Source organism: Gossypium raimondii, chromosome 13 (genome assembly GCF_025698545.1).
Source record: "Gossypium raimondii isolate GPD5lz chromosome 13, ASM2569854v1, whole genome shotgun sequence".
Classification (NCBI taxonomy): Eukaryota; Viridiplantae; Streptophyta; class Magnoliopsida; order Malvales; family Malvaceae; genus Gossypium; species Gossypium raimondii.
The window spans coordinates 18,201,503-18,212,925 of NC_068577.1; the positions used below are offsets into that span (position 1 = coordinate 18,201,503).

General features: G+C 30.9%; 1 protein-coding gene across 6 annotated transcripts; it reads right to left on the reverse strand.

Moving 5' to 3' along the window:
- Positions 1 to 2,821: 2,821 nt before the first annotated feature.
- Positions 2,822 to 7,951, reverse strand: LOC105783557 (glutamate receptor 3.4). Of its 6 annotated transcripts, none has more exons than XM_052626810.1 (7): positions 7,929 to 7,951; positions 7,009 to 7,417; positions 4,948 to 6,296; positions 4,585 to 4,862; positions 4,276 to 4,307; positions 3,770 to 4,179; positions 2,822 to 3,664 (listed from the first exon to the last, which is right to left on the reverse strand). In XM_052626810.1, exons 2-7 carry the CDS (start codon positions 7,313 to 7,315, stop codon positions 3,206 to 3,208), a joined length of 2,835 nt encoding a protein of 944 aa, XP_052482770.1. In that variant the 5' UTR covers positions 7,316 to 7,417; positions 7,929 to 7,951; the 3' UTR covers positions 2,822 to 3,205. The 6 variants fall into 6 exon arrangements, with proteins under 6 accessions (XP_052482770.1, XP_012464550.1, XP_012464549.1 ...); XM_012609096.2 differs by having other exon boundaries at positions 7,905 to 7,947; XM_012609095.2 differs by lacking the exon at positions 7,929 to 7,951 and adding an exon at positions 7,630 to 7,896.
- Positions 7,952 to 11,423: the final 3,472 nt, after the last annotated feature.

Genomic DNA, 11,423 nt, shown 5'->3' on the forward strand with positions numbered 1-11,423 from the left:
ATTCGTCTGAGTTCGAGTCATGTTAATAGGGGTAAATGAATAATAAAGTTTTATAATTGATATTGAAATGGTATGGTATGAGAAATGGAAGTGAAATAGTGAATTGAAAATAGAATGTGAAATATGTTGTAAATATATGGAATGTGTGAGTATATACTCATAAAATGACTATGGAATGGATATTGCAATTGTATAATGAAATATGGAATAAATTGTGAAAAAGCTATTTATATAGCAAGTATGAGATTTTAGATATTTGTGAAACAAATGAAATATGATATGGTTGTTGTAATAATTAAATATTAATTTGTGTTTATATTTCAATTGTATATTTGTAATTTCTTATCTTTAAATATTCGGATTATAGAAATACCATTGAATTTATACTCAGCGTACGGTTTTGTTTCCCGTGCGTAGGTTAGGTACTTAACTTTTGATCGCCGATTCAGCATCCAACAACGACACCGAACTCAAATGTAGTGATGTTTATCCTTTGTGTCGGCATGTACCTAGGGTGTCTAAATAATAGTTATTTTGTGGTTTGATTGTAAATGAGGTTATAAGTTTAAGATTGGTTGGTTTTATACATATAAATATGTGTTTGTTTTTGAAGCTATATTATGGCATGGTAAATTGAACTAAATCTAGATATGTTTAAGTGCTCATGAACTAGGAAAAGTTGATTTGGATTTGATATGTTTATAATTTGGATTTAAATGATGCTTTGATGACTTGTTTTGATGATATGAAATGTTTGAAATTTCTGTCTGTTTGATCTGTAAACTCCGATAATGCTCCGTAACCCGATTCCGGTGAGGGACACAGATTGGGAGAGTTACATGATAGCTCATTCTCTTTGCTCCACCATAAATTTTCTTGTTGACTAAGAAAGATAAAACTCCTAAATAACTTACAATATTCAAAAATATTCAAAATTCGGAATAAATAAATAATAAAATAATAAAACCTATTAAATACAATACTGAGCTCATATATAATAAAAATTAAACTTAAAAATCAAACCTAATATGATTTAAACTTGAATTAAAAACCCAAAACTCTTAAGTTTCGTAATAATTCCATCTAGAAACTCTGTTCGCGCAGTCTTCACTAAAATGGTCATAACTTGAGCTCTAGAACTCAAAATAGAGTGATTCAAAGTATGTTTCGAAGATAAGAGATTGATCTTCGAAAGCTATGAAGACATCTGAACCCAAAAATACTTGGATCCTATCCAAAAACTTGTTGCAAGTCAACTGATTTTTCAAACTTGAAAATTGGCACCTTCGATAAATGAAATTTAATAAACTTCACCCAATTCGTGCACGTATTATTTATTTATCATAGTTATATTTAATATTTAATTACATTTAAATAAAATTATTAGTATTTATTTACAAATTTGTAATATTTTTTATTTAATTTGGTAATAATGTATCATATCATTATTCATTAATGATACATAAAATTTATACACATGCATCAAATATTATTCTTTATTTTCCTCTCCTTTTCAACAAATATAAAACGAGTATTGCCAAGTGGGCTTGATATCAACGATTTTATTGTTTTACTTTAGTTGAGTGAAGTGAAGCAATGATAAGTAAATATCTAACGATAAGTAGTACCGAATTTTGTTGAAATTTAGTGCTCAAGTTTTATGGTTTGATGTTAAAATAAAATTATATTATAAAAGACTTACTTTGTATAATTTAAAATTAAATAAAGCAAGTAAAACTATATTATAAAATACTAAGATGTCTTGGCTCTAGTCTCTCTCGCTCTCTGTTGGGCTTTTAGGGTTTGCGAGTGCCAAGTTTTTAGTCTGTCTTGTATACAAATAATAATATGCCTATAGCCTAGCTACCACCTTTACGAATATCGATTTTCATCTTCCACCAATCATGAACCATCTTGTACTATGATTCAACTCACAATCAACAAACTTAAAATTGCTATGTTTCATCTGCATCACAGAAATTAGTCCTCAATTGTCGCATGAAGAATTTTTTTTTAATGGACCGTACAGCTTTGTTGATGTCAACATGAAATTAAAATGGATCTTCATTTATCATACATACCCAAATTACGTGTTTTATACCACCAAACTATTTATCAATGAATCTTAGTGTAATAATAAAGCATATTATATTTTTAAAGGGAGATGCAACTTCGATATTTTGATATAACATTATTGAAAAGGGAAACTATGAATCTTTATAGACCGTAAAACGGACATAGAATACAAAAAATTACATGATTTTAACGGCTTCTTTATTTTGATTTTTAAACATTTCAATACTATTACACAAATTGTTTTACTCGCATTGATTGTATATATTTATTGATAATATTGTTGATTGAGTTGATGTCACAAGTCAACTCTATATTAACTCAAGATTGATTAAAGTGTTTTTAAGTAAATTAGCACTCTACCTATTATTCAATACATTTTAATACTATTAAACAAATTGTTTTACCAACATTTTGTTTATTAATTTATTGATAATGTCGTTGATCTGAACTAGATGTTACAAATTAACTCAAAACCAACTCAAGAGTAAATTATCACTCGCCTAAGATTCAATTGTTAAATAAATCTTTTACAACTCTATTCTGAATGTGGAATCTTCCTATCACCAACATAATAACATTTTAACATTTTGAAAACATATTAAATAATATTCCCTAACCGGCTATAGGAAAATGACAATATAAGTTGCATTTAATATTCTCAGTTACATGTATTTTCTATTTAAATTTATTTTCACTTAGAATTTAAACCATGTGCTCTAAATTTTTGACTTCCATACACATACAGTATCATAATATTACTAGTATATATTAAAATTTATTGAGTTTAGTTAAACTTCCCTTTAATGAATTGTAGAAAGAAAGGAAGTTTCTTAATCTTGAACAACTTTCAAAAGGCGTTGCCCAAATAAAAATCTACTATTGTTCCCCTAATGATTCAAATCTGACCAATCATTAGCCACCAGATCAGTTAAGGTCCATCACAAGAGATCTGTAATTTTAGGAATTAACCTAACAGAACATAAAATTAGGCCACTATTGTTTCACCTCAAAGAGATGGATCAGCATCAGATACATGTGGATATATGAATTTGCATTTGCATTTTCAGTCTATTTTCAACACACAAAGATTTGAATATCTTCCAACAGACGTGAAGAACATGTTTCTCTTTTATGTGGGTGAACTTGCCTGTCCATTAGAGTTATGGCTGGTCTGTTTGCTTTCATTGATGTTCTTTCTCTTTAGAATCTCTTTAATCTCTGTTTCTTTCCTATCTACAAACTCCATTATGTTATTAAAGCTAGTAGATAGGATGGAACGCCGAGACAATCTCGAAGGCTCAATCTCCTCAACCTCTGCTTCCTCGTCTTCGGGGCTAAATCTACGGTACTGAGTGAAGACTCTATAGCAGAACAGCGTAAGAGCCAACACACAAGCAATGCCGCAAATGAGGAACAGGCCCCAAAAGCTACTTAGGGAGAGCTTATTTTCTTCTTCTTGATTGATTTGAATTGAGCACTCAGTGTGTGTTAGCCACTTATTATGGAATTTTTGGAGATCACCGCTTTCCGAGAGTTGAAGGATAGCAGTTGAAAGATCAACTGCAAGAGGAGAGTCCCTTTGGAAAGCCTGGCACCATGAAAAACGAAAATGAGAAATACATATGTTTGCTCTATTGTAGCTCAGTGATTTGTAACTCAAGAAAATAACGAGAAGTTTAATGTTGAAGCTTACGAAGCCCAACCCGCTTTTTGTAAATTCTTGCCCGACAGTCCGATATAAGCAATTGGTGCTGGTTAAGAAGAGCTCAATGTAAGGAAGTTCATCGACAATGGCAGCTACACCACCCGCCTTTGGTCCAAGATTAAGGGCTCTAAGATATGCTTCCGGATCTTTCAACTTAACTATCCTAGACCGTGCTATATTGAGCTCGTCAACCAAATAGTTCAATGCAAATGAACCTTCTTGAATTCCAATAGGTTCGGAACTTGAGATCAAGCTATCGATCCCTTGAATCCCCGATGTCAGCTGTTGCACAGTAAGTATTGATGTCAAGCTAGCCGTGTAGCTTGAATTGATAATCAGAACGACAAACAGCCATATGATCAGCACCAAACGTCCCAAAGTGCTCACCGTGTTTTCTCCTGCATCAAGTTAAAGCAAGAAGTGGTTTACGAGTTTTTGGCACAGATTCGTATGATAACATAAACACCATAGATGACTATAATGATTTTACTTACTGTGCGAGAAAAACATTGTTGAGAAGCTAAACCTGGAATTATGAAAAATAATTATCAATATAATCATTGTAAAGTTTGTCAAGTTAATAGAAGGGATCTCTAATTGTATGGACCATGCAGTTCACAGCCTCAGCCAACATGTAATGTGACCATGATGTATGATACAGAAAAATGCCAACTCTAGTAAAATTATGCTCTATAAGATTATGGTTTTCAAGGACACTGTACTTTATCGATTAGATCTAATCCGTGCATCCATTTTCTAGCAGTTAGACATATAGCAGCCAATCTATTAAAATGAGGACTAACCAAAATATTGTTATAAGCTGTTGTCGGGGAGGACCACGGAATTCGTGATTTATCCGGTGCTCAAGAATCCACACTACCACACCCACAAAAAGAAAAAGTGCAGCAGTGACAAACCACATTTCTTTAGTAAATGGCTTGAGAAATGCCCACGGACTCGACTTTGCCTCTTTGACCGGCGCAACAACAACAAGTCCAGATTCCATGTAAGGCTGAGTAAAATCTACAATTTTCGTCCTGTTCATAACAATTGTAATATCTCCAACTGCTGCATCGTATTTCTGAAGAGGAAAGGAGCAAGTCAGTATAATTACTGGCACCTAAGGAACTGAAATCAGATCATGCAATACCAGCTAAGTTACTCACATTTTGGGCAACCTGGCTAACAATTTCGTCATAGTTAGGATTTCTGTTACCATCTCCGAATAACATATACGTATGAGGAACAGCATATGGGAGCAAGTTTATTGCAGCTTCAAAGACATCGATGCAGTATCCTTTTACACCTTGGGGACTATTGTCTTTCGACACAAACTCTTTGTAACCTACACGGTTGGGCACGGCAATTCGTAACGGCTGTCCATTGTTGGGGAATACCCATCCTCTCGGCACTTTAGAAGTTTCACCAGGCCATTTTACACCATAAAGATGTTGACTGCTGGATGAGATATTGGGAGGCTTTGTATATAAGCTCTCTGGAGGGACAATAGAGAGAAGCGAGTAATTTGACCAATAACCAATTCTATGAGTCCCAGTTCCACCAATGTTAAGAACATCAAATGCTGGATGAATTAAATCTCTCTGTTGATTAAATTGAATCTGACCACTTACACCGGAGAAGTTCATCCGAAGAAGTGTCTGGAGAAGTTGTTGGCCTCCGTTAAACACACGAAGCAACGAAAGGTGTAGTGTGGTGCCATTTGTATCGCGCAATTTCGGGTCATTAGAGAAAGACAAATTTCCACCTTCACTGAGAAAAACTTCAAGGGCATGTGCAGCCAGCCAAACCGAATCATAAGCATAAAGTGCATAAGAATTGAATCCTCCAGGACCCGTACTCCCCTTATCTTTTAGGTTTTTCCATCTAGAAATAAACCTCTTTTTGAGATTAGTATCCGGGGTGTAACGACGGAGAGCAACAACCCCTTGCAAGAGATTCATTGTGCTGGGATCAACTGCTTCCCTCGAATCTAAATATGAAGGAAGCCAATCTGTAGCAATCCAAACATAACCACCACTCATCATATTAAGTCTCTTAGCAACAGAAAAGATATTCAAACCAGTGTCGGGATTAACATGAACAACGAAAACTCGTGACTCCATCAGGTTTACCTCAACTAGCAAGTCATTGATCTTACTTTCGGGGTCTTCAGGGCTAAAGGAAGCCTTGTAAGAAATCTTGGCGCGTTTCTTTGCCAAGGCATCACCCAAAACAGAAATCCCATTTCTTCCATAATCATCATCCACAAATATTGCTATGACCTCCCTCCAGCCGTAATAGTCTAAAACATCAGCGATCGCATACATCTGGAAGTAGTCACTATGTGTAGTACGGAGGAAATACGGGAACTGCAGGTAAGCAAGAGTGGGATCTGTTGCCCCAAATGAGAGAAGAGGGACATGAAGCTCATTAACAACATGGGAGATGACATGAGCTATCCCGGAAGATTGCGGACCAATTGCCACAACAATATCACTTTCCATCAGCTGCAAAGCTACATAAACAAGGACAGCATATTAGCTTTAATGTTTCCACTCTTTTTAGAGAGATCAGAAAAGGAAGGACAACAGAAGTAATGCACATATAATCCTAAAGGATTCTAGTATTCTTCAGCTACTCTATATTGCAGGAAAGTTCCATACAGAACAATGCACATATAATCCAAATAAAAAGGAAAGCAATCGGATTGGAAGATCATGGCCAATCTAGATTATGAGTTTAATAACTTTTGTTCCTGGTTTTAAGCTCTGCCAGGTGAGCAGGTTTCTGATGTAATCACTTACAATGCCACCATATAGATTTCAAAGTTACAATAGCCACAACTTATATCAAACATTTTGAAGGCAAAATCCAACTGCAGAATTGCAACATAGTAACAGTAAGATCAATGAACTACTGAAACAATCAATGCCTTTCCCTTCTATTCATCGCATTACTTGCGATCAATACCAGGCATTTTAAACAACCCTATAATATACTGATATATGCCAAAAGCAATAGCAGAAAGAGATACCCAACACAAAGAAAGAGCTATCGATTTCAATTCATTATCACCATTCATCAGTTTCTCTCTTAGAAAATACTGATTTTCTATCTAAAAACAGTTAAGTTTAATCCCTTGAATGATACACTCAATCCAGCAATGTAAACAGATAAAAGAGTATATGAAGATCAATTAAAATTGCAGGGTAGAAGAAAAAAAATACCTTCCATGGTTCCAATAAACCCACTGCAATTTGTATCCCGCAAAATGAGTTTCAATTCTATCCCATTAAGAATGTTTGGACTAGAGTTGACATCATCAATGGCAGCTAGAAGTGCAGGCTTTGTTGCTCCCCCAATGACCGAATTCAAAGTGAAAAGAGCTCCAATATTTATAACCTTTGGATTCGAAGAAGATGATGTATTACCAGTACTGCAAAAAGCTTCCAGAGGGAACCATATGAAGAACCAAAGGCTCAACAAAACCAAAGTTCTTTTCATGAATACTGAAATCAGCAAAACCTCTTTCATGTTTCTCCAAGACCAAAAAACAAAATGACTTTGAGAGTGAAACCAGACAACCTATTTTTCTGCCTCAAATTGTAATGAATTCAAGATACCAAACACCACCACCTGCCAACAAAGGTTTTTACAGAAATCCATAAGAAATCCACGCAATCCTAAGGATGAAAACCAAGATAAGGTTCTTACATAAATTATCAATAAAAAAGATGGGCGAAAAGAACAGTGGAACAAGAAAAGGAAATTTTTTTTTTCTTTCTAGACTCCAAAGTGACAAACCAAAAAAAGAATCCAACTAAAAATTCAAGCTTTTTAACACTTACAGGGTCCAAAATCCACATATGGCATGAAAAGAAAAATAAAATTAATAAACCCAAAGCATATTCAAAAGAAGAAAGCTTGGGCTTAATATAAATTTAATATTGGCTTTGTGTTTGTGGAGGATGAAAAGGAAACCAGTAACGGGAATTTAAATATGTGTAAGTGTTCAAACTGTAAAGGAAAAACACCACATGTTAGCCAATAAACAAAGTTAAAAAGAGAAAGGAAGTTTGTGTTTTGAGTTAAAGATTGAAGAAAACTATGACCGTTCACATACTCAGAGCTTCACCAACAGTCTTACATGGCTTAAGCAAAGAATCATTCTCTCTTTAGAATTTTTTTAAAATACGAGATTATATAAAGCAATTTAAATAAACAAAATATGTGATTTATTTCAACTTATTATTTTAAATATTAAATTATAATTAATTATAATTGATATTGTTTATATTAAGTAAATTAACATGACTTAATGCACACTTTACTCCATAAAGTTTTTTTCTGTTCACTTTAGTCCTTAATGTTATCAGACGTTCTAATTTAGTTTTTTTCTTTTGAATATTAATCTCATTATCGATTCTTATCATATCTGCTCTTTTTGATATAATGACTAGAACTACCCATAATCACTCTCTAACCCTTAGATAGGAGAACAGTGCAATGAAGAAAAATGTTATAAATCACATTTACTAGAGATTGAACATGAGATGATTCTCTTGAAAGGATACCACCTACAATAATTGTTTTATTATTCAATTTATTGAAATTTATAATTGGTAGATATTTTATGTGATAAAATTGGATAAATTTTTGTACTAAAACAATGTTTTTTAAAAAATTACTTTAAGTGTTTTTATCATCTCAATACAAAATATTTGTTTCTAGATCAATATTTCAAAATAAAATTTTTAAAAGTAAGTGAAGAGGATACCTAAATGTTAACAAGCACATATTTGTTGTCTTAAAATATTTGGATATTTTTAAATCCGTAATATTTATTATCACAGTTGCAAATTAAATACCCATAAATATCCTAATATGCCATCATTTTTCTAAGTTCATCACTATTGTCGAGTGTTTGACCATTCGAAAGAATTTTAGTACAAAATAAAAAGAGCATGTGTATGATGATGAATAAAGGAAGTTTACTATATAAATTAAATAATGAATTGAGTCAAATAAACAAGCCCTCGGTAACACTGATAAAATATTAAAATTTGATGTAAAAATTATTTAATTTTTATTAAAATACTTTTAAAATATAATTTTATAAAATCAATTGTATTACTATGTACAATTTTTATATCATTTTAATATTTTAAATATCTATAATTCTTTTTCAAGATACCACAATTTTTTACTATTTTTAAAATTTTGAATAATTTTTACAATTTTTACTATTTCTAATAATTTTATAATTTTTTATAATACCTTACAATTTCTAATAATTTTATAATTTTTATAGTTGTTTTATAGTTTTTATTATTTTTACAATGTTTTAAAATCCTAAAATGTTTTTTTTAATTTAAACTATTATTTATATTTTTGGTAATTTTTGGTAATTTTTAATATTTTTAAATTCTTTTAAGTTTTCTCGATGATAATGTCATTGTGAAGTTATCGTATGCCACATGGCAATTTATGATTGACTGAATATTTTAATTGGTTCTTTAATGTCCAAAGGACTGAATCGAGAACATTTAACAATATTAGAGACTAAACTAAAAATATCAGATAACGTTACGTACTGAAGTGGAAAAAAAAAATTTAAGAATCATAGTGAAAAAGGGCTTAAGTGTGTATTAAACCTAATTATAATTAGCAAGTGGTGTAGATAAATTACCATTACGATCACCTGCTACACCGTCTTGGTGGCTGCAATTAAATCCCATCAAATTGGGATTAGATGCTCCGAATATGGGTTTCAAAATTTTCTAGAAATTTGTTGTAACCATCATAGCATCTGTTGAAATGGACTTATCTTACATATCTTTCCTAATTTTATTTTGTTATGAATAAGGCCTAATTGGCTCTAATCCTTTTTTTTATTTTTAAAATTATCAAGATAATAATATTTTGTTCTTGTTTTTCTTTTTTAACTTTTATTTCTTTTAAATATCTTTTATGCAAATACATGTTATTTTCAGATGAGTTTTTTCTTTTATCATTATACTTTTGTATTTTAATCAATTTTTCCCATTAAAACCTTCTAAATAATAATAAAAATTAATTTCACATTATAATTTAATGAAATCATCTAATATATAACTAAGTTAAATATTAATATTAATTGAAATTAAATATATATTTTAAAATATATATTATTTTATAGAATTTCGATATATAATTAAATTTCCATTATTTTGTAATTAAAACTGTAAAATGAATAAACGAGATAGAAAATATATAGATAAATAATAATGGTGTAATTATCTTTTCATTTAAAATTTACTTAATATATAGATATAAGTGGACATTCTTGAAACCATTAGGAGTTAACGTATTTTACTCTAAAACTGAAGGGATATAAGTGTTGATGACACCATTTTTTTTTATAAAACGGGGTTGACTTGAATTTTAAAAATGAAAACGAATATGAGAGTCGCCAACAATCTTTTTTGATAAGGTGTGATCGGGCCACCTTGAAAAGTGGTTGTTTTTAATAAACAATTTAATTTTATTAAAACAACGATTTTGGTCCACAAAATTCAAAAAAACGGGTTCGGGAGTCGGTTACATACGAGGAAGGATTAGCACCCTCTTAACACCCAAAATTGTTTATCTTGTTGATTAATTAATGTCTTAGTGTCGAAGATTGAAAACTTTAAAGAGATTTAAAATACGATCCTTTATTGAAATGTTAAAAATTTTCGGGAAAAAGGCATATTTCACGTTAATCGAGAAAGAGAATTATATCCAGTAAGTTAAGACATAATGTCTTGAATTCCTAATGCGCGAATGAATGCCAAAATTTTACTTATTTAAAAGATATTTAGCTATCTCGGATTTAAAAAAGGGATCATACCCAGTAAGTTAGGACACGATCTTTTCTTAATTCCCGAGATCGTTTAAAACTTGATAAAAAAAGGGATCATGCCCAATAAGTTAGGACACGATCTCTTCTTAATTCCCGAGATCGTTTAAAACTTGAGTTTGAAAAGATTCGTGTATTTAGATTTATTGTGAAAATCAAAACCCCGTAAGTTAGGGTACGACCTTCTCGAATCTAAACACGAAATTTTGCCTATTCAGAAGTCACAATTTATGCATTGAATAAAATTAATCTAACACGAAATAGTAGAAATGAAACACGGTGTCAATATGTGTAATAAAATAAAAATGAATACGATGATGTACACATAAATAATACAAGCAACAACAACAACCAAAAAAGATAAATAAAAGGGACAAAATCAATTATACAAAATAAGAAGTATATGAGCAAATAAAATTAAAACATTCTTTTTAAAATAATAATGAAAACGTAAATAAATAAAGAAATAAAGGAAATGAACAAAATTATAAAAAAGTAAAAGATATATATATGTATGTATATGTATCTATATGTATATAAAATTGTAAGATGAAAAATACATATAAGTATATATATATTCGTGAAAATAAAAACGTGTATATATATATATATAGATATGTATATAAATTATAAAATATATATATAAAATATAAGTAGGTATATATATATATATATATATATATATATATATATATATATATATAAATAGGTTACAAAAATATGTACGTGTATATGCATATATATATTATAAAAATGTATGTG

Coding starts and splice junctions, on each gene's coding strand:
- LOC105783557 (XM_052626810.1), bottom strand. CDS start 7,315: ATGAAAGAGGTTTTGCTGATTTCAGTATTCATGAAAAGAACTTTGGTT. Junction 6,297..7,008: donor GTTTATTGGAACCATGGAAG/GTATTTTTTTTC, acceptor TTGTTTATGTAG/CTTTGCAGCTGATGGAAAGT. Junction 4,863..4,947: donor TTAGCCAGGTTGCCCAAAAT/GTGAGTAACTTA, acceptor TTTCCTCTTCAG/AAATACGATGCAGCAGTTGG.